Source organism: Wolffia australiana, chromosome 3, assembly GCF_029677425.1.
Source record: "Wolffia australiana isolate 7733 chromosome 3, ASM2967742v1".
NCBI classification, from domain to species: Eukaryota; Viridiplantae; Streptophyta; class Magnoliopsida; order Alismatales; family Araceae; genus Wolffia; species Wolffia australiana.
In genome coordinates this window covers 16,588,797-16,612,741 of record NC_135837.1, presented here as the reverse complement: position 1 = coordinate 16,612,741, position 23,945 = coordinate 16,588,797, and the positions used below count along the sequence as shown (strand labels likewise).

Genomic DNA, 23,945 nt, shown 5'->3' with positions numbered 1-23,945 from the left:
TTGTTTTCTGGCAACGGCGGGAGCAGGCATCGGCGAGCACTGGCGGGCAACAGCGAGCAACGGCGGCAGAAGGCAACAGGGGTAAGTCGATTTTCAGCTCTCTCCCTATCTTTCCTCTTAGCTTCCTCTTTTTCTCTATCTTTTCTCTCCTGTTATCTTCGTCCTCTCTCAATTTCCTATCTCTCTTCGTCCTCCCCTCTCTCACTTTCATATCTCTATTTTACTTCTCCCTTTCTCAATTTCGTAGCTCTATTTTTCTTCTCCCTCTCTCAATTTCATATCTCTATTTTTGTTCTCCCTCTCTCAATTTCATATCTCTGTCAATTTCCTATCTCTATTTTTCTTCTCCCTCTCTCAATTTCATATCCCTATTTTACTTCTCCCTCCATCAATTTCATAACTCCATTTTTCTTCTCCCTCCCTCACTTTCATATCTCTATTTTACTTCTCCCTTTCTCAATTTCGTAGATCTATTTTTCTTCTCCCTCTCTCAATTTCATATCTCTATTTTTGTTCTCCCTCTCTCAATTTCATATCTCTGTCAATTTCCTATCTCTATTTTACTTCTCCCTCTCTCAATTTCATATCCCTATTTCTCTTCTCCCTCTCTCAATTTCATATCTCCATTTTACTTCTCCCTCTCTCAAATTCATATCTCCATTTAACTTCTCCATCTATTAATTTCATAACTACACTTTCCTTCTCCCTCCCTCAATTTTATTACTCCATTTCTCTTCTCCCTCTCTCAATTTCATATCTCTATTTTACTTCTTCCTCTTTCAATATCGTATCACTATTTTTTTCCCCATCTCTTAATTTCATAACTCTATTACTGCTCTCCCTCTCTCAATTTCATATCTCTCTTTCTCTTCTCCCTCTCTCAAATTCATATCTCCATTTAACTTCTCCATCTCTCAAATTCATATCTCCATTTTACTTCTCCATCGATTAACTTCATAACTCCATTTCTTTTCTCCCTCTCTCAATTTCATATATCTATTTTACTTCTCCCTCTCTCAATTTCATATCTCTAGTTTACTTCTCCCTCTCTCAATTTCATATCACCATTTTACTTCTCCATCTCTTAATTTCATAACTCTATTTCTCTTCTCTCTCTCTGAGTTTCATATCTCTATTTTACTTCTCCCTCTCTCAATTCATATCTCTAGTTTACTTCTCCCTCTCTCAATTTCATATCACCATTTTACTTCTCCATCTCTTAATTTCATAACTCTATTTATCTTCTCTCTCTCTCTCAGTTTCATATCTCTATTTCTCTTCTCCCTCTCTCAAATTCATATCTCCATTTTACTTCTCCATCTATTAATTTCATAACTCCATTTTTCTTCTCCCTCCCTCAATTTCATAACTCCATTTTTCTTCTCCCTCCTGCAATTTGAAATCTCTATTTTTCTTCCCCCTCTCTCAATTTCATAACTCCATTTTTTCTTCTCCCTCTCTTAATTGAAGACGAGCTTGTCTGATTGAGGACCGGCAGAGTAGAAGACCCACATATGGGCATTATTACAACTGAAGAAGAGCTCTTCAACGGTATTTCTTTATTACACTATGGATTTTATTGTTGATTTGGTGTTTAGGTGTCAGTCTAGGCAATGTGATTTTTATGGTTAACTTAGATCTACTTTTCGCGCATATTTTATCACTTCACGATTCTGAAAACAAACGTCGAAATTGTGGGGAATATGTTAATTACGATGATGAAGATGGAGGTCGTGATTTTGATTATGCCAAGTTTTCTGTACTTCCACTATTTCGATTGATTATTAATGTATCTAGATTTGAATTTAATTGGTCCAAAACATGTAGGTTAACTTGAAATTGTGCAGAAAGATGAATCCAACTAGAGGCGGTGACCCAGCCCAAGAAAGAGCTGGGTCAGGAGTCGTACGTCCTGAACGTACAGAGGAGGGAACTTCCCGTGTCGTACAGAGTTGGCCTCGTACGAATCGTTCCCTCATCATCGACTACTTCGAGCTGACGGAAGATGGGTACTATATATGCTTACTGTGCCGGGAGTTGAACCCGCACAATAAGAGGAGACCCATTAAGAGGCAGGCGGACAGAAGCACAAATGTGTTTTGGCGCCACTTCAAATGATGCCATCCAGATCGTCATGCTGAACTGAAGGGCGAAGTCCCCGAAGAACGTGATCAGACACGCATCACCGACAGAATGCAGAGCAGGCAACAGGGAGAGCCAAGCCGACGGGGGCCGATCAGGGGGCACACCCCAGACGAGACAAAGAACTTCATTGCGCGGTTCATATGCCTAACAGATTCTCCATGGAGCATCGTTGACAACGTCACATTCAAGGATATGTGGCAGTATGCTACGCTTATAGACCTGGATCCTCCAAGTGCGAAGGTCATAAAGAGGTGGACCATCCAAATGCACGGCCAAATAAAGATTGGTGTGAGGAAGCTTTGGGAGACCGTGGCCCGAGTATCACTGACTGTAGAAGCGTGGACTGCGGACAACGGGACCGGGTTGCTAGGCATCACCGTCCACTAGGTGGACGACTCGGGACGTACAAAGAGCGGGTTCTTGCCATCCGTGAAATCGTCGGTAAGCACGACGGGGGGAACATGGCGTCCATTGTTCTCCAAGCACTAGATGAGTTCTGTTTGCGGACGAAGGTCAGAACTCAGCGTGTTGTTTACTTAGTAGAGCTTGCTAGTTTTCTTGTCTAACGTAATTATGCAGGTCTATGCTGTTACTATGGACAATGCGACGGCGAACAAGAAGATGTTGGCTTTGTTGGCGTGGAAGGTCAGGAGCGTGAACCCGACGTTTACTGCCAGGAGGCATGTCCCTTGTGTCGCACATATTTTAAACATTGTCGTGCAAGCGGCGTTGAAAAGATTCAACATTCCTTCGGCCTAGAGCGTGGAACCTGAAGAAGGCGATGTGATGATGACCACAGAGCAGTATGACAGCGACCAGGACAATGAACTCGTAGATGTCTACTCAGTATCCGATGAGGTTGACGGGCCGCGCAAGCGATTATGTCTGGGTGACGCAGTTGCGAAGGTACGCAACTTAGTGCGGAGTATTCGAAGATCTATGCAACGACGAGAACTGTACACCCAAGCATGTGAAGACGACCCCGAAGTTGAGGACACCAACATGATTGTCCTAGACTGCCCCACCCGATGGAATAGCACGTACGATATGCTGCCGGCCGCCATAGAGAAGCGTGATGTGCTGGACGAAATCTCGACGGCTTTCGGCCAGAAGGCGATGTCCTCGAAGCTGTCGAAGGACGAGTGGGAATTGGTCGGACAGTTCTGTCGCATCCTTGGCCGTTTTGCCGTATCCACAGACCATGTTTGCAAGTCCGTGACGCTAGCGATCTGCAATGTCTTACATCTCATAGACGGCATGAGGGTTCACATGGAGGAAGTGGTAGAGCAAATTGAAGACGGCACATTCTTCACATCTGTTTGATGTTTGCACGAAGAAGATCGGTCGAATATGGCACAGGCGTGTAGAGCGATGCTTTCCAAACTTAAACAGTACGCGGAGATATTGTGGGCGACTGAGGCGACCACTACTGCAGTGTTGATGGACCCAATCCACAAAGGGTCAATGCTCCGCCTGGGGGTTCGAGATGCGACTATCGCATACGTACAGTCGTTGTTGCCCGGTGACAGGTCGAGCCGTGTTCCGAGAATGGCCACTCAGAGGGGGCGGCGAGGAGGTGCAGAGTTGGTTGGGTGGCTTAGCACCACTATGCGACACGTGGAATCGGCACCGTTGACAACGCGGTCGGCCTGGGATGAGTTCGACCAGTTCCTTGCAGAGACTGTGCCGAACGAGGGTGTCTACACTCCACTGTCTTGGTGGGCAACGAAGGCGGCGTTTCCCTTGCTTGCAGCCGTCGCGAGGACTTGTTATCCGTATGCGACGAGCGCCCCGAGCGCATGTTCTCAGTTGGCAACGCTATTGTCACGCATAAGCGTTCCGTCTCGCCGATAAGCATTGAAACACTCATCACCGTGAAGTGTTGGCTCCGTGCGGACAACAAACGTTGGTACAATGATGTCGAGCTAGGCGAGGATATTGAGGACGACGAAGATGGTGGGGTTAGCTGTTCTTGAGGTACACGTCACATAACTCAACCAAATGTTATTTATACATATTTATCACTACTTATCACTTCTCTTATGCAACGCAGGTGACGATCAGGTGAGCAGAAATCTTTGACAGAGACGTTGGGCTTATGTTTTTTTGACATGGCTGCATTCATAGCATACCCGTAAATTTTTTGACCGAATATCGAAAAACCGGATACCGGCGAACACTACTGTATGGTGTCTTTTGTATTAGTAGAGTTTTAATGCACTGGCCAGTCATGTAATTAAATATCCCGAACTTACTACGACAATACAGTTGAATGCACTTGCCATTAATTTCTTCATCCCATTCACTAACTATCAAACTCCATAAATGAAAATTAACTACAACCCGTGAGTATGTTCGCTTGAAATGAAAATCGTTTCCAGTTCTTAATTCAATTAACTATCTATGAAACACCATAAACTCAATTAACTTAATATGTTCGTTACTCTTAATAACTAAATCTGCACTCCTCAATACACTAACTACAACGTGACTTCTACGCTCCCAAATACACTAACTACGCTCCCAAATACACTGACTACGCTCCCAAAAACACTAACTACAACACGGGACTTTGTTCACGTAAATGAAATTTGTATTTACTCTTTAATTCAGTTAACGCAAATTTATTATTATTTTTATGAAATACATCACGTAATTCTGTTAGCTTAAAATAAAAATTGTTTTCACTTCTTAATTCAATTATGAATTATTTATTACTATTTTTTACTGTTTCTGATAACTACAACACGTTAGTTAATATTTTTGTTACCTACATCTATGCTCCCAAATACACTAACTACAACACGGGACTTTGTTCACGTAAATGAAATTTGTATTTACTCTTTAATTCAGTTAACACAAATTTATTATTATTTTTATTAACTACAACCCGTAATTCTGTTAGCTTAAAATAAAAATTGTTTTTACTTCTTAATTCAATTAACAAATATTTATTAATATTTTTATTAAGTACATCACGTAATTCTGTTTACTTAAAATAAAAATTGTTCTTACTTCTTAATTCAATTAAAACAATTTAATAATATTTTTTACTGTTTCTGTTCAGTATAACACGTTAATAAATATTTCTGTTAACTACATCCACACTCCTTAATACACTAACTACAACACGTGACTTACTTCTCTTAAAGTGAAAACTCCATTAATTTATTAATTCCACTAACAAAATATCAAATGCCATGAATTTTCCCAAGATAACATTAAAATTCTTAGTGTTTTTATTAACTGCAACCCGTAATTCTGTTAGCTTAAAATAAAAATTGTTTTTACTTCTTAATTCAATTAACAAATATTTATTAATATTTTTATTAAGTACATCACGTAATTCTGTTCACTTAAAATAATTTTTTTTTACTTCTTAATTCAATTAAAAAATTTTATTAATATTTTTTACTCTTTCTGTTCAGTACAACACGTTTATAAATATTTTTGTTATCTACATCTACACTGCCAAATACACTAACTACAACACGTGAGTTTGTTCACGTAAATGAAAATTGTATTTACTTTTTGATTCAATTAATACAATATTATTATTGTTTCTATTAATTACAACCACACTCCTTAAGGTCATTTTGAAATGTTAACATCGTTATTAATGGGCCACGGGGCGGCTCAAATGCGTTTCAATTAAAAAGTGGGCCGCCCGTACTTATACTCTCTCGGAATTTAAAATTTTCCGGTATGGGATAGCAAAAACTGTACAAACAATTTGCCGGATATCGATTTTCGATATCCGGATATCGAAAACCGATATCCGGTATCCGAGATCTGCCACGTCCCTACCCCTCCGATATCCGATATCGATATCCGTCCACCACCTGAGGGACGGATATCGGCCGATATCCGATATCCGAGATCCTATACCGTACCTCTTTAGTCCGGATATCGGATATTGGTTGTCCGATATCGGATATCGGACGGATATCGGGACGGGCGAACCCTACCCCAATCCATCGCCAGCCATGTTGTGAAGCCCGAGCGGACGTGAAGAATCTACGGTTCCACTACCAAGCTTGAGAAGCAACATCGTCTTAGCGCTTCGCGTCGTGTATCTTTACGTTCTTTCTTTCTTTCGTCGTCTTTGGATTGTCGTGAGGCCCCTCCTGCGTGAGTACCGGCCTCCCCCTCATACGTGTTTTATTTTTAATCATGTTTAAGTGTCATCTTTAGGGGGAGGAAATCCATATTGGGCTTCTTCTCCCCCTAAAGATCCCTTTTAAGGGGAAAGCCCAGTAGGCCTTCTGCTTAAAAGCCTCCATAACTTCCACCCCCCTCTATAAAGAAGAGGGAGGAGTGGACGTGGAGGTCAAGAAGTCATTTGGTTGAGTTGTGAAAATCCAGATCTAGTTCAGTCTATTGGCAGTTATTTTTTTGGTTGTTCATCGTTCTTGTTGTCTGAAAGAAGAAGAAGAAGATCTCGTCTTCCATTCTTGGTTGGATCAGGAAAAAGAAATTGGGAAGAAGATACCTCTTCCACTTGAATCACCCACCCCAAATCTCTAGTGGTTCTGGTTGTTTCCCCACGCAGATTCGATACAACTTTAAAAGAAGCAGACGCAACGTACGTCGACGTGAAAACATTGAAGCTTCCAGGTTCGGTAATTTTGTTGTACCGCCATAATCCTATCGATCTTCTCTTCTACTCGTATTGCCGAATCTTCGGCAATTTCAGTTGGGGTTTCATTCGTTTCTGTGAAGTCCTGCCATCGTCGTGAACGTAACGCCCCGGGTTATTGGATCTTTGACTCTTGTACCGTCGTATCCTCACGACGACCTGCCTCCATAGGTCAAACCAAACTCCTTCTATAGGCCCTCTACAGGCCGTCGCGATTGTGTGTTGCTGACATCCTCACAAACAGTCCAGGAGCCTTCTTCCCCAGTTACTAGTTACGCCAAAGTGATTGCAGATTCTCATGTTATCAGCAATTTTCGTACCTCATTGACATCAATATTGTCGAAGGGGTGTGGTTGCGGCCAGATTAGGCGTGACTAGACCCACGACCTGAATTCTCCACCGCCGTCTCTACACGAACAGCAGCCATAGTGAATGGTTGTTGCTCTTGTGCCTACGCCATTTGACCAGACTTCTGCTCGCCAACGATTTTCATATGCTATAGTGAAATTAGATGGAGTGGATGTGGTCATCGCCATCCTTCTGCCGTTGAAGCTGTTCAACAGTCGCCTGATTTCTTCCTCTCTTGATTTGCCACTCATTAGATGCAAACCTCTGGCCGACATCTCCCGATTGATCAACGTTGTATTCACCGAACAGGCTCCAATATTGTAGTAACATCTGGTCACTTTGGAAGCGAGCATCCAGACCAAGACCTGCAATTACAACGGTCTTGCCACTAGAATTGACAACATTCGCTATAAGCTTATCTAGTGCCGAGCCCCAGGTTTGTCTGCTCTCCCTTTATTCTTCAGTGTTAATTATCCACTTCAGTCCTGATTTTCGACTGCTCCACTGCTCGAGTGAACTATACATTTTAGGATTAGCCATTTTCTTTGTGATTGAGTTTCTTATTGGCGGTGCCAGACTGGTGTCGTTCTCGGTGAAGGTCTGGACCTCTTTGGATGAGACGTTCCCCACTTGTCGTCTCTCGATCTGCTCACACAGTAATAGGAAACTTGTTCCTGACATAACCCGTCACGCGGCGTCCAATTGACTCTCGTCTCGGATCACTCGACTTTCGTTGTGTTTCTACTTGAATTTACTTAATTATTTGCACTGTTACTTTGCATTTCATTGCATCATAGAACAATCATCTTCAGTGGAACACAAACCACTCCGGGTCAGTCGTCGTTTCACATCAACAGGGGGTGGTTCCTGTCGATAGAGCAAGCTTGGGAGACACGGCGTCGCCCGAGTACACCTCCTTGTCGGTGATCATTAGGGACCCAGTGGACGCCCGATGTGTCCTTTCCTCTCCCAAGAAACTTCAGGATCGCAACTTAGTGCCCAAACATTTCGGGGAAACACAATTGGCACCGAAATCCCCAATCTCACAGTCGTTCGGTTCAGTTCCAGCGTCCGCAGACGCTGAACGCGATTTCACCGGTCGTCGATGAAAGTTAACCGCCATAGGTCGACCTTGGAGATTCTGGACAAATTCTGACAAACCGAGTTCTCCTCAGGGGCCAGGTAGCGGATTGGAGCTGGAAGACGACCCTAGTGGCGTTCTTCCTGGTCCGATTCCTTCACAGCTTTCTTCTCCCTCCACTTCCCCTCTGTTTTCATCTCTAGAACAAGGGGGGAGACCAGAAAGAGGACAATGGTCTGCCTCTTGTAAAGGGGGAAGGAGATGGGCCCTTAAGTGGGTCAACAAGGATGAAAGGGTCCATTAGGGGGCCCTTATATAATGGGCCCCCTCATTACAAAATAAAGGGGAAAAGTGAAATAACAAAGGAAAATGGGAAAAGGCTAGAGGCCCCTTCCCGCGACAATGAAAACACGGGCACGAGATGCGTCGCGGTGTGACGAAACACAGGACGAAGAATATGGAAAACACGAGATACGACTAGGAAAACAACGAAAATAAAAATGGGATAATCGAGCACCTCTTCACCCGACTTTCGATGACGGTGGCCGACGGCGTGGACGATGTTGTTGGTGATCCTTGGTGGTGTGCGCCATCAACTTTGTTTCCTGGTTTTAATGATGTCATTCATTTCCGTTCAAGTCTTCCGCTATGGAATATTTTGATTTATTCATCCATGTCAAGGCCTCTAGAACCCAACACATTCCACAATGGATATATACAAACTGTAATGTTTTTAAGATTTTTTTTTTGTTTTCAGCATAACATGAAAAGGTGCTCGTTTAGAAACATCCATGTAATTTTTAAACATGGTGCCATACCCTTCTTCTAGCTCTTGTCTTGAGCTCCATTATTATATATAAGATATAGGAATGGGGAGGAGATAATTAGGGATATCTTGTGGTTCTGTCTGAGAAGATGACTACAAGCTTCGACATACCAAATACCATGTCGATACATCTATAGGCAGAATATTGATGCCACAAAAAAATCGTAAAAGGATTATTTTTGCAGATTGAAATCTGCACAACTTATTTTCACTTTTCATTTTAGCAGAACCATTATAATTCATTTTTTTGCATGACCTAGATTTGGAACATCAATCACATTACAGAACCTAAAAATAAATCTACAAATATGAATTTTATTTTATACTAGAAGGAAAAATAAGTTGGGTTAAAATAATAGATTAACATGGTTGGATAAAATACAAAGGGAGAAAGAGACTGAGAGCTAGGCAAGTATATCTGAAAAGTGCCCACCAGCACTATTGCAAGTTTGGAATGAACGCATAGGTTCCCTATCAAAGCTCACAAGCAGATGTGGTCATGGGCATGATGTTACATGTATACTTCTCGCTAGTTTGTCTCCATAGTAGAACATAGGATCCCCCTTAATACAAAAATTAAACATAGATCTTGACGCGTATTTGACTACACAAAACAACACGACATGCGAGATATGAACATGAACACGACATGGTTGATATGGACACGACAAAAACAAACATATGAACACGGTAAAAACGATGAAGGCGATATGAAATCAAAATGCAAGAGAGATACGGATGTGCTTTCACCTGGGGTATTTGACCCAAGGTGTCTTCATTGACGCCTTGGTGTGTCGATAGGCCTGGACGCGAACCGGCGGGGCTGTCTATGATGACGATTGTGGCTCTGAAGACGTCTCCGGTGCAATGGGCTGGTGTTCTCCGTCACAAACTCATCTACAGCAGAATAAACCAAACTGAATTATAGGTTAGTTACCATTTTTTAAAATACCAATAGTGTTCCTTCCTTTTTACACATGTAGTGAAAGATTCATCAGAAAATCTGAGGTCTGAAAACTATCACTCATTGGCCCTTGATGATTTCAAATAGAAGTCAGGATGCCAAGACGATTTCGCGGCTTGATATGGATGCAGACAGAAATTTTTTCTATCGAGGAAAGAAAAAACCATCCCATCTATAAAATGGGACAGACGTACTAAATTTCCATTTTATGACTTTTTATGAGTCAGAACGTCTACTGTTTTCAATTTGTCATGTCATATGGAATGGGGACTCCATGGTTGGGCTGGTTTCGCAACGGGATGTACTGAAATCCTATTTTATGATTTTTTTCTATGGATCAGAACAAACTATTGTTTCTATTCATGATGTCATATGGATTCGGGACACCAAGGATAGGCTGGTTTCCCAAATTGATGGTTCCTGACGGGATGATTTTGGACGGGATGATTCTCAATAGGATGGTTCCCGGATGAAACGATTTGGGGCAGGACGGTTCTGGAACAGGATGGTTTCTGAAGACCGTCCAGCCGTCTCTGTCCCAGATGATGGTGCACTCTATTGATGTGATTGATGCTCAACATCAATGTTATGATATTATGAAATAATGTTAGATGGTGAACAACATCGTGATTATAGTACATGGACGAGGATGGGCCAGTAATCTTGTCCGTGGAGAAAAAAATTGTCCCGTCCAGCACTTCAGACAATAGACGGGACAAAGAATCGTACACCCGTCCCCTGACAGGATGATTGCTGCGTCCATGGACTAAATAACCATCCCATCTGGGGCCTTGGACAAGGGACAGGAAGGTTTCTCCGTACTGTGGGAGTATATTATACGCCTGATAGGTCCAGCTGCCCGACGCATGTGTTACGCCACGTGTCAATGTCTGAGTGGTCTAATGCTGACGCACACCCTGTCTCATCTCGGACCGGACGAGAATTTCTTGGACAGGACGGTTTCTACAAGATGGGTCGTGGACAAAAAAATGGGACAGGATGATTTAAAAGAAACTCTAAAAATTGGAACGTAGGATGGGACAAATTCATCCATCCCGTCCATTTAGGCGATTGAAGTCCTAGACAATCTGGAACTATAATCGTGATTAGTGTTTGCCCGTCCCGATACCGGTATCGGATGCCAGTATTGGGACGGATGCTGTATCGGATACCAGAAAGGCAATTTCCGGTATCCGTTCTTTTCGATATCCAGATATCGGATATTGGTTGCCACAGTGGCGATATCCGATACCGATATCCGTCTCGATGTCGGCATCCATCTCCGTCTCAGGGGGGAGGATGACAACATCAGATATCGGGTGTGGATATCGGTTTTCGATATCCACGTCGAAAGTATACTTTGAAATATTATTAACTTATATGTGTTCGCGATTAACGTGGGCAAGAGAGTAATAAGTGAGGTGTTTTATTGTTTCCACATCTCGTTTAATATATACAGCCAAATATTTTTAATTTCTTCCATGTGGGATAACAGGATTCGGGTTTGGTGTCAAACTCCGAATCCCTTTATCCCATATGGAAGAAAATATAACTTTTTACTTCTATTTATTGGAGACGACGTATTAAATAATAAACAAATATAATGTCCATTAAATATGGAGAGTATAGATTAAAATAGCACTTTACCATTTAATGTATAGTCGGACTCATTTTATACATACAGAGAAAGGTTTCTACTTCTTCCATGTGGGATAACGGGATTCTGAGTTCACATTACACTTCGATTCCTGTTATCCCATATGGAAGAAAATAAAAAATTTACACTCTATATATTAACTGAGATTTAATATAGATTAAAATCATTTGATGCTAGCGTATGTAAGTCATACATTGATATGAAAATCGCATTGATATCCGTTTACCTCCCTCGACATACGGTACCCGGTACCGATATCCGTCTACCCCTTAGAGATGGATATAGTCCGATATCCGGCACCGTCCTATTTTTTCCCGGATATCGGTTGTTCGTGATTGAAGTTTCACATCTAACATTTTTTGTTTACAAAACAGAGCCTTGTTGCTCATTATCAGGCGCTAAATGAGAGATAAACCTTACAGAATTGGGAGAAATTTCCTCTGGGTACTTGGTCGGCAAAGAACGATTTTTAACTGAATTAGGTGAAATTTCACCCCAAATCTTCAGGTCAATCCGCCAGCTACCTACCGACGGAGTAGGCGATCCGTGAACGTCTTCTCCCAGCATCGCCACCCTCTTCCGCGTCGAAGGGTGATCAAATTTTCCTGATTTTCCATAGTTTGCAGTATTAATTCTGACGTTGCTTCATCTCTTCCCACGCCTGCTTAGATCCGATTTCCTTCTGGCCCTGCCACGTTCCTTCTGGCCATTCCCGAAGGTCAGTTCTACATCCATTCATTGTAGAGGTGCGGTCGAATTTACCTCGAATTTCTTTCGTTTTTGTTTGTGGAATATCGGCCCTGGATCTGACAAACTAGACAAATGCGCGGTAGGCTTTAGTGATCGTAGATGGTGTCGAAAAAATTAGGGTACTGCTCCGTCTTTTATTGTCCTTGACTCCGTAGATTTTGAAAATAATCAATTTTTGGAAAACGGTTAAAAACTGGCTAAACAGCATTTTCGATATCATGTTACGTTTTTGTGCGTAGATCTGAGTGTCCATGAGTACTTTTTGCAGAAAGCTAACGTGCGGAGCTTCTAAATAAATTCAATCATTATTTTCTTAACCATATAGCCGATTTCCGGCATGATGATTAGATTAAGGGTGGAATCAGATTTCTTTCTTATCAGTGCGATCATGGGGTTTTCAGGTTTAAATAGAATCTGACGAACATCATAGACATCGGAATTAATCAGTTTTTAACATGGAGGCTTCATGCATAAGGCTACTCTCTGCTGGCTTTGGCTCCAACGGCAGAAAACAACATCAAACACAACTAAGTTGGCGTGGTCATAAGCATCTTTCTTTTAAACAGATATTTACGGTACATCTCCTTCTCTCTGTCTTTTTATTTCTCTATCCCCATCTGTCTGTCTATCTGACTCTCTCTGCCTCTGTGTCTCCTTTTTTTACTGAAAGCCCTTCGAGCCCCAAATCATTATTTTTACCGACAATTTGTTAATTCAATATCTTTAACAATAAAAAGCTTTGATGATGTTCTCATGGTGTTTATCTTGTATGAGCAATAGCAATGAACGATACCAGGTCTTATGTGTTGGTTATCCCCAGTAGGCAACTTGCTAATCACTCAATCTTTGGAAAAAAATCAATGCACTTCAAATTCTTTGTAAATTGTCCCCTTAATGTTCATGTGTGTTTTTATTCCAATTATTAAATTAGTAAGGCAAATTTAATGATTTCCTTTTACTCATTCAATCAAAGAATTTTTTTGATGTTGAGAACTCTGTTGTGCCCAGTGTCATAACTTCAGTGCTTGTACTTTTACGATGAGGATTTAATATGATGCTTTTTTATTCTTTACAGAACCTCAATTGCATCTGCCACGTTGGAGCAAACAACAATGACTACACGTTTAACAAAAGGATGACCGTTGCTTACTCTAATGGCAACAGTGATTCTTCTAGGAACAATCTAACGAGTGAGGAATCAACTGAGGAAACAACGGACATTCAGCCAAACGGAGCTGCTTCTGTTGAAACTAAAAGAACTGCCAAAATCCATGACTTCTGCCTTGGGATCCCTTTTGGTATGTCACCTTCTAAAACCTTATAGCTCTAAAGGCTGTGATCTTATGACAGTGTAAATGATGATACATTCGAGTAAGTTTTGGCTCTTTTCTTAATCAGGCGCAATAGTAACGAGTGGAGGATTTGTTGGATACCTTTTCTCCCGAAATACGGCAACTCTTGGTGTGGGACTTTTATTTGGGGCACCACTCCTCTTCTTGAGTTGTGTCAGCTTGAGGGTGTGGAGGCAGGGGCAGTCCAGTCTGCCTTTTATATTGGGCCAAGGAGGTATGTCAGATTTCTTTTGTAAACAAGAGAGAACCTATGTAGGTAGAGAGAGAGTGAGAGAGAGTGAGAGAGAGAGAGAGAGTTAATGAGGAGGCCGAGAGAAAAAAGAGAGGGAGAGTGGGCAAGAGACATCATAGAGGTCCAGGCCTCCATTCTTGAGTCTACGAGTCGAGTTTTATGGGCACTTTAAGTTTTCACTCTTTTAATTATCTATAAATTTGGACGAATTTTGATGAATGGGTACAGGCCGTAATAACAGTCAACCATTATGAATGTTTTTGCTATTGTATGCTGCGCTAATAAGGTGTACTTTTTTTAGGCTCTACATTTTACATCATTCTTGTATTTTTTTTCAGCTCTGGCTGCTGCTCTCTTCTGGAAGCATTTTCAGAGTTACTCCATCGTAAGACAATCCCCTGTACAACTAGCTGTCCTGATTTGCTTGTTATCACTTTAATGGAGTTTGATCTTTTGCAGACGAAGAAATTCTTCTTCCCTGGAATGACTGCACTATACAGGTTATTCTTATTGTTCTTGCACTGATAATTTTTTTATTGTGTCGAGACTCTTATTGCTCACTTTGTGCTTCTTTTATGGGCAGTGTGGCGATGCTCTGCTTCTACTCCTACATCCTTCTCGCGGGAGGAAATCCGCCTCCAAAGGCAAAGAAAGCAGCTTTAAAGTCTGCTTGAAAGCCGGTCCGAACTCTGTTTGCGTTCTTCTTTTGATTTACATTATTGTCCAGATGCCATGATAAGCAAGAGGAGGCATTTGTCAATGGGGTTGTTTCAATGAATTGTTCAACAAGTAATGTGCAGGACATAATGGCACTATGGATTAGCGATGAGCAGTACTGCATACCAAATCGTTGGACTGGCCCATAACTGTTAAATTTAGATATAACAAGTATTGTTTTCAGGTGGATTATACATAGAATTTGCATCAGATTTTGGGACATGCATGTGATGGACAAGATTTACCGCTGCTCACCTAATTTTGGTGCTGCATCATGAATTGTTAGTTTATAAATAATGAAACTTCTTTTAGCCCACTTATATACCGTAGTTTCACTAGATGTATATTTGCTATTTTCAGAAAATGTGTATAATGGCTGCTGACTGCACACAGCTTATAAAATAGAGATAAAGGCTCTATAATGGGCCAGTTCTGGCTGAGAGGATGGTTTGTTTTCTGCATCTGATTCCCCATGACATGCATCACATCATAATTAGGTAGCAAATTGATACGTTCTTGTATCAAATTGGTAGTAAATTCAAAGGAGAACAAATTACTTCACTCGATCTTTCAAGCGAATATCCCTCCAGACTCCCGTCGTCGTCCCACCAGCATACACGAACCCACTCGGATGTTAGGCCGAATGCAGCCCGTCCTCTAGCTCTCGTAAGCCCAAGAAGTCTTCAACCGAAGTGCCTTCTCCTCTCTAGCCTTCTTTATTTGTAGTATCTTTATTCCTTTCCTAAACTACCAGTCAAGAACTAGCAGTTATTCTGCCAGGTCAGCAGTACCTGGACCCGTGCTCTTTTCTATAACCTTTGACCATGTTTTCTGTCCTCACAAATGCATGAATGTAGCACCCGTTGGATGTTGTGCTTCGAATACTATAAATATGTACCGATTCTCTTCTCAGATTTGACGTTATTATCCCTTAACATTCATTTATACATGTACCATGCTTTTAGATACACCCAAAAATATCATATCCATATCCCTCTCAATCCATTAATATTCTACATATACATTTTCATCTTCTAACATAATTCCTTCTGTCGTTTATTCCCTTATTCTAAATCTCTCAATATCAATGTTCTTTCCGGATTTGTTTTCCCTCACTTTCCCAACTAAAATCCGTCATCAAATTCATCAATAAATTGCCCTGAATAGTTTCTTGCTGATCCTGGTTAACCTACATTACAACTATTTTCTAGAGGACATTGATCGACAACTTACAGATATAGGATCGTCCATCTTATAAGTACGTCAAGTGGAGTTAGAAAAAAATAATAAATGCATATAATAATAAATGTTAGTTAAAATAATTTTCCCTTAATAAGTGATAAAGTGTATTCATCGTAGTTTTTGGATGAATAAATATAAACTGAACGCAAAAAATACATATTTTAGTTTGTGATTATTTCCAGCCCCTCCATATATTTTCAGATGAATGTTTTATTAGAGAGGGAAAATCTGATCGTGATGAGCATGGTGTGATCCATGATGAGCAACTCAGGATTGCTGGTTTTCCTTTGGGTAAATACGCCCCCTGAAGTTTCAGATATATTAATTTCTTTACTCACCAAATCCATCACTTCCATTCCTCTTGAGTTGTGGAATGGGAATTAACCCAACTTCAAGCATGTAAAACTGTGGGAGTCCAGCACACAAAGCACATAACCTAGATATACTAGAGTCTAGAAATAAGAAGTCTAGATTTGACGGAGATTCACATGTCATTGTAACCTCATCAGATGAAGACTTACCCCCTGAATCTGTTTAGACACATGATGTAGTTATGTAACCTACAAAGCTGCTTCAACATTCCATATATTGTTCCTTGTTCTTTAACACAGATCATATTCATTATGATGCACATGTTATGCTCATAATGAAGTCAATGGATATATGAAATAATGGGTGAATTGTGATGAGATCATAATATTGTGATTAATTCACTAAAAATAATAAGAATATTGAGATCATAGTATTATTTAAACATAGATATTAAAGCATTCTTACTCAAATAATATCCTTCAAGGATAATGAATTATACAGATAGAAGAATATTATCAACCCATGTTCATGTGATGAGAACAGTTGATTCCATAACCATTTGTGTGAAGAGACTAATGATAGGTAGTGGGTGTTTTATATGGACATAAGTTCACTGAATTGATCCATATAACTCTCGTAATATTTTCTTACCTAGATATGATAGGTACATTATGAACATTTCTCCAATTATTTTTATTTTTCTCTCCTACATCAAAATTTTTACCCCTCCAATGCCCTCTCTCCGCAATCCGTCATTTCTTGCTCCCGTGCGTTGACTTTGTGAAAAGGATACATCTTTAAAATGTCAATATGATGACATTTATGTGTTTATTTGTATTTGATTGATTATATATGCATGTTATCAATAATGACATGATTAAATCTATTTTTAGAATGTTTTTTTGAATATTAAGATATTTAAGCATTTTAGGATTTTTCTGACATTATATTATGAATCAAAATTTTTGATTCAAAATATATTTTTCCCTGAATTCCTTGACATTATACCCACAAACATATGAATTTTCTTAGTGAGGATACATCTTTATTTGCATTTTTTGGACTCATATTTCATTTGATATGAATTAATTAATGAAACTTTAGGTTAATTGTTGGACATCCATGTGGCATATCACCAATAATTGAAAGGTAACATATCACCATTTTCTGTGATGAGTAGATTGCTAATAATTTCCAAAAATTGTCATTATGGTGTCTTAAATTGTGATGACATAACAACCAATAATTGTCTAACATTTTTATCTTTTCAACCACAGGTGTGATGTGGCCCAATAGAAAAAGGCCACATTTTACTTGCAATACTAATTTCTCTATCAGATTTCATTCCATGTGTCACACAGGAAAATTCAGGCACAAATTTGGCAAAGATGTGGGCACATGGTGCTCCATAGAGTTATTCGATTGGTAGAATGTTAAAATGGGTGGATGTGGAACAGGTTTATGCCATGCCATGTCAGGCTAAAAGCATTTAATTTTCTCATATTCCTTGCTTTTATATTTTTCTTGCAGGGTCACCTGGCAGAAATATGGTGATTGATAGAGAATGACATGTGATGACCCATTAATAAGTGATGTGCTAATGACATGGGATGACCAGGCCAATCATTGCATTTAATGATGAGCTAATGGAAAACCCCTAAAAGTGATGTGGCAGCTACAACGAGGATGAGGACAGAGAAGTCCTTGGTCGAAATCACTGGACAAAAATTGTCCAACTTAAGGTTGATGTATAATGATATAGAATGTTTCTCAAGCTCAAATTTTGAAGGCTGATTCTCCCCCCTATCCATCCATATGGTCCTATATATAAAATGAGTCCCAGATCTTTGTATGAAACATCTTCTAACTCCCTTCCCCCGAGACAGGATGATTGAAAGACAGTGATATTTTTTATGGAGCACGCCATCTTTCTCCCTCAGAGACGACTTCAGTGTCATCCTTCCATCATCGATTGCCGCCGGTTAGCGTTCCGCCCGACCGGTATGCCAAGGCGCCAACGAAGACATCGGGCTTCTAGCATCCCGGGTGGAAATATCGCTTATATCTTTATCGTGTTTTGATTTCTTTCGCCCCGACGTCTAGTCGCGGTTATGTTTTTCTCTGTCTTGTATAGACGGCCTTGTCGTGTCTGTCGTTCGTCTGTAGTGTACTTGTGCATTTTATTATGCTTTTTGAATGTTACTAAGTTTATTTTGGGTCCCGTCCCCCTATCCCTTCCATGTTTCTTTTATTTGAGTTTATTTGATTGTAATGGGGGCCCATTATATACGGGCCCTCTCATTGGACTTCCTAGGGCCCATTTGACTCCCCCTTTATAAGGGAAGAGGTGACGCCCTAGGAAGATTTAGACCAGGTTTTTTGTTATTGTGGAATTTTCTCGTCAAATCTGGTCTCATCGTAAGACACGAAGAAGGAAGAAACTGATCGTGGAGAAGGGAACGAGGGGACGAGAGATGGGAGACCTGAGTGGATCTTTGATGTCGGACGTCGTTGATGGTATCGTCCAACTGGTAATTCACTAAGTGAATGTAACTACGTGGATGCAAATGTCCAAGGTGGAGTGTACGTGCAGGGCTGACGGGTGGGAATTCACCAAGTTCCGAGCTCCAGGCGGGCGACCGATGACAATAACAGAGACCTTCTAACCCTTGTCAGAGCGACGACGGCGACTACGGCACCGAACAAAATAATTCCTTAGGAGTTCGCACGTAAAGGACAGGCTCAACCAGTACCTATGAAGTCGCTCAAATCGTACTTTTCCCGATAACTTTTCTCTCACCTAAACTAACCCGAGTGCGGTCGATTGCAGCCAAAAATATACTATAGAAAGTAATGTAACAAACGAGCAAGGGGAACAGCGTACCTCATCGGTGGCGGCGTTCTTTGTCAGTGTCTTTGTCTGCGCAAACCGGTACAGGCAAGAGCGGTGAAGGGGTGCCAGAGATAAGCACGTGCTAGCTCAATAGGCAGCAAAAACTGCCGCGCTGGAGCAGTAATCAGAGGTCGGAGGCTTGGATGAGTAGAAAGAGTCATCCAATGACGAAGCAGATCAAGCAATTGGTGGATTGGGCAGAACAACTAAACAGGTAAGATGCAGGCGCGAGTATTTCCCAATAATGGTCTCAAGGGGGAGGTGGGGGTTAGCAACGTTCCAGATGGATGTGTGTGTGGTTGAGGAATCCACACAGTCATAGTTAAACGTCGTCGGCTGAACCCGCCCCAGGGTCGACGCATGCACCAAGTTCTGGGATGTACGCCCAGAGGGGATTCAGTCAACGCAACACACACTCGAGGGCACGTCCGGCGTCGGTGGGTGTTTTCGAAGACCCGCGTCTGGGCCGAGGGGATTGACTGACGATTGTTGTGGCAGCTGGGGAGCAGATCGACTGGTCCACAGAGGTGAACAGGCAGAAAGGCACAGCCCGTTCGCGTACAATCAACAATGACGTTGACGTGAAACGGGTGCGGGCAATCGTCCCGTTGGCACGGGAGTACGAGTCGGCACACTCGTCGTGTTGTTGGAAGGCGCGTGTGTGCAGCTTGTTTGGCCACAGGGAAAGTCTCCCCTCTGGTATCAAGAGACCAGGCGTGGGGTCACTTACTCATTGAACCGGAGCAGCAAGTCCGACAGTATGTCTGTGGCAGGCCACCATAAACACGGCCGCCGCGGAGGTTGACTGCCGCAAGATCCGATGGGGCGCTTGTGTCGAGAGACTCGTTCTGGGTGTCGGTGGCCAAAAACGTCCGACCTATATTCCCACACTTCTAGTCCTCTTTCTTCCTCTTCCTCCTTCCTCCTTTTCCTTTCTTCTCCTTGGTGAGATCTGAATGACAGACTGTGACTGCAAAACAAAAAAATCCAGATCTAGGGAAAAGGTGGTCCCATCATGGGCTTATATAGGGCCATGAGGGGCCCATTACATGGAGTCCATCAAGGGGGAGTCCAATAAGAGTCCCCCTCATTTGCAACACAAATAAGAAAATAACAAATAAGATGACGTGAAATTAAAACGGTACGAACAGATACAAAACAGGGTGATACGGACGCGTCACGATGAGTAGGGTGCACTCGTCGTGATGAATAAAAAATGACTGAAAACAAATAATTAAAACACGATGATACGGATGTGGATGTGCGCTACCGGGGGTATTTAAACCCGGGCGTCTTCACGGACGCTTTGGCGTGCTGGTCGTGCTGGACACGGATTGGCGCTGATGCTGATGATGGCGAAGATGGCTCCGGTGACATTTTTTCAATGTCATTTGGGTGCACTTCATCAATCTTAAAGTCTCGCCTTTAAACCCCCCCCCCCCCTTGATGTGGAAAAGGGTGTTGTGTGTCCCAACGCCCAATGGACAGGGTGCGTGATTGCACCCCATCAGGAAGACTGATCGTTCCCTCGACGCACAGGCTCACCCTACAACTCCAGCGGAGTCAACGGCATGAGGCTTCTTGAACGACGACATGGGAAGGATGGCACCACGGACCATACCTCTTCCCCTTCCCTTGTCACGCATGTACAATGAAACCACCTGCCAGATCTGGGACGACGGTCCTCGATGCCACAACGGTCCTTCACTCGCCGGATAGTAAACGCATGTGATGATTGGGCCCCCTCCCAGATAAACAGAATTGACTTATCTTCCGTCAGCCACGCGACGGGCACGGGATAACGCCAGACACCTCCATTTGAGTGTGTGGCTGTGTACTCCTCGCTCGACCTATGTTCGCCATGCGTCCCGGACCCAACTCGGGGCTTCATCCGCGGCGAGCCTCCAAGCGAGACATCTCTTGGGTTTTTCCCCCACCCTGGTACATCCCACGGATAGCACCTCAGGTGTTTGACCAAGAGTCTCATCAGACCTCTCGGGTTATAGAGTGTCCACCTTCTCTGTTGCTGCCACCTCTGCAAGCATCGTCAAATTACTCCGTTGCTCAGTTGGATCACCCTTGGATTACCTTCTTTTGCCTTCCCATACTAACTACTATAGGGCCCAACAGCCTATTCCTTCCCTCCACGTCCACGATCGTCTCTGACTTCAGCTCCTGCGCCAGTTTGCCAGTCGAGCCACGCTAAACCTCTCCGACTCTTTTGCACCCACAGCCCACACTGGCCATTGCAATTGGCAAGGATTCTACACCACAGGCTGAACGCTGACAAGGTACGTTGCCCTCCCGCTCGCTCGTTATATTACCCCTTGCAGTATATCTTTGGTTGTCTCCACTGCGCTCGGGCTAGATAGGTGAGAGAGTATTGAGAGATACTACGACACTTGAGCGTCTTATCGGTATGGGTCGAGCCCGTGCGTTGCGTGCAAGCCCCTACAGATTGATTCTGTTCGGCGCGGTAGATGCTGTTGTCCCTCCGATGAGGTTTGAGAGACCACTGTCGCCGTCTCCCGACGACCCCTTTGGAACTCAAAGTTCAGCACACTTCATCGAGTCAGGGCCTGCAAGTACGACCAAGTAGGACGCATCATTCCATTGTAGTTACATACCCATTAGGGTTTATCCGTCGAACGACGTCGCTGACGACGTCAACTCCACTATCTAGGTAGCCGAGCATCGATTCGATACCTACCAGATGACGTCTAAGACAATGTCCAGCATCAGTTTTTGAAGACCCGTCAAGGCTTCTTGATATCTTGAGCGTTTGAGTAATGTCAACAAAGAAGTATGGAGAGTAATATTCAGAATATGATTTTTCTAACTATCGACATTAAATGCAAGAAGATATCATTTTTCTAAGTCAAAATATCTAATTTGTATTTTTTGGCCTTTATTTTATTAAATCATAAATTTGAATATATCTATGTCCTTTATTTCATGACGCCATGTGTTGCCATTCAATTTGTCAAATAGCGAGGAATCATGATTAAATATAATGATTAACAGATTCTGAAAGAAGATAATTTTTTTAGTCAGGATATGATTTTTGGAATTTTTCGACATTAAATGTGTAAATATATGATTTTCTAAGTCAAAATATATATTTATTTGTATTTTTTGGCCTTTATTATATTAAATATAAAATTCATAATATCTTTTAAGTTCTTTATTTTGTGATGCCACATGTGGATGTTCATCGAACGGCAAGGAATCAAGATTAAATATAATGATTGACAACAGCCAATCATGAAACTTAGTCAAATGATTGGCAAACAGGTATTGAGAAAACAAAATATTAAAAAATTGGGAAATAAAGCTAAAAAAAAGCAGAGGTAGACGTGGCATGCATGTGTACCACCGTAATCATGAAACAAAGAAGAAAAAAATAAAAACGTGATGATGCAGCACGCAAAAATACGTTAGACGATTAGGAGTATCTGCCTCTTTTTCCCTGTCATGAATGGCAGCGGGTCATTCACTCAAAATGAGAACAAAGAAAGAATAATCCATGACGTGGCGTGGTGACGCGACACCACATCATGGAATGATCAATTAAGAAAAAGCACCTTTTTCTTTTCCACTTGCAGGAACAAGTGGCCACTTTGAAAGACGTGAGCGGAGAAGATGATGTGACATGGAATTCTAACGACCTCACAATGAACGAAAACAAAAAATAAGGGCAAGGGTTTGTCCAAATTAAGACTGTGATATTTGACAATCTACATATCAGTTTGAGCTAAAAAATTTCGGCTTGCTTCGTCTCCCCCTCCTCTTTCTATCCATACCTTTTGATCTGGAAATATAGGCCTGGATCACTATAAAATTCATCTTTAACTTTCTTCCCACTTATGTGAGCTGATTGAAAGATATTGAGTTTTGAAATCCAGCAAGTATGTTCTTGGTGCCTTGAGTGTATGGGAAAAAGCATTAGAGAAGAGAGGGAGCTTATTGGCACTCGTACATCCACATGTCTGATTGAGCTGAAATTTTTAGGCTTGCTTCGTCTCCCCCTCCTCTTTATATCCATACCTTATGATCTGTGAATAGAGGCCCGGATCACTGTGAAATTCATCTTGAACTTTTTTCCCACTTATGTGGGCTGATTGAAAGATACTGGGTTTTGAGATCCAGCAAGTGTGTTCTTGGTGCCTTGAGTGTGTAAGAAAAAGCATTAGAGAAGAGAGGGAGTTTATTGGCACTCGTAAATCCCCATGATCCTGGCAAAACATTAGGATCTAAGGTAAGCATCGTCGACTTACGTTGCTCTCTCGACATGGTTGATAGCTTAACGGATTTTACTATCATCTTTTCACTATCACACCACTTCCTTACATCCCCATAATCTTGTCTATATATCATCATATTGTTCACTTCAATCATTATCGCATACTACCAATTCTCTGCCTCATTCACTTAATGCTTTGGCTAATTCTACTTTCCCTTCCTCTTTTTTTGCTAACTGTGATTTTTAATTATAGCTATTTAGAACCATTTACTTGATATAACTATCTCACCTTTCAAATTCTCATATATATCTATTCTCATATCAATAAACACTATATTAAGAAATCTTAATCCTATATCATTGTTCTTTGTTGAGATGATCTATAATCCTCACTAGCTAAATATTCTTTGGTAAATACTGGTATATATCTATTTAATAATCTCAATTACCGATAATGAATTAAAACGCTAAAATTGAGATTATTACAGTTAAGTTGGAATTTTTTAAGGGATATTTTTCTTTGACAATAATGTCCTTGGGGATC

The 23,945-nt window shown here is 41.6% G+C and overlaps 1 protein-coding gene across 3 annotated transcripts; it reads left to right on the top strand.

The window, feature by feature from the left end:
- Positions 1-12,072: 12,072 nt before the first annotated feature.
- Positions 12,073-14,841, top strand: LOC144701092 (Transmembrane proteins 14C). 3 transcript variants are annotated; one of them, XM_078572789.1, is made up of 8 exons: positions 12,073-12,251; positions 12,330-12,406; positions 12,812-12,985; positions 13,486-13,708; positions 13,809-13,976; positions 14,333-14,379; positions 14,454-14,494; positions 14,578-14,841. In XM_078572789.1, the coding sequence occupies exons 3-8, from the start codon at positions 12,866-12,868 to the stop codon at positions 14,666-14,668; spliced, it is 690 nt and encodes a 229-aa protein (XP_078428915.1). In that variant the 5' UTR covers positions 12,073-12,251; positions 12,330-12,406; positions 12,812-12,865; the 3' UTR covers positions 14,669-14,841. The 3 variants fall into 3 exon arrangements, with proteins under 3 accessions (XP_078428915.1, XP_078428914.1, XP_078428913.1); XM_078572788.1 differs by having other exon boundaries at positions 12,074-12,251; positions 12,330-12,378; XM_078572787.1 differs by having other exon boundaries at positions 12,074-12,378.
- Positions 14,842-23,945: the final 9,104 nt, after the last annotated feature.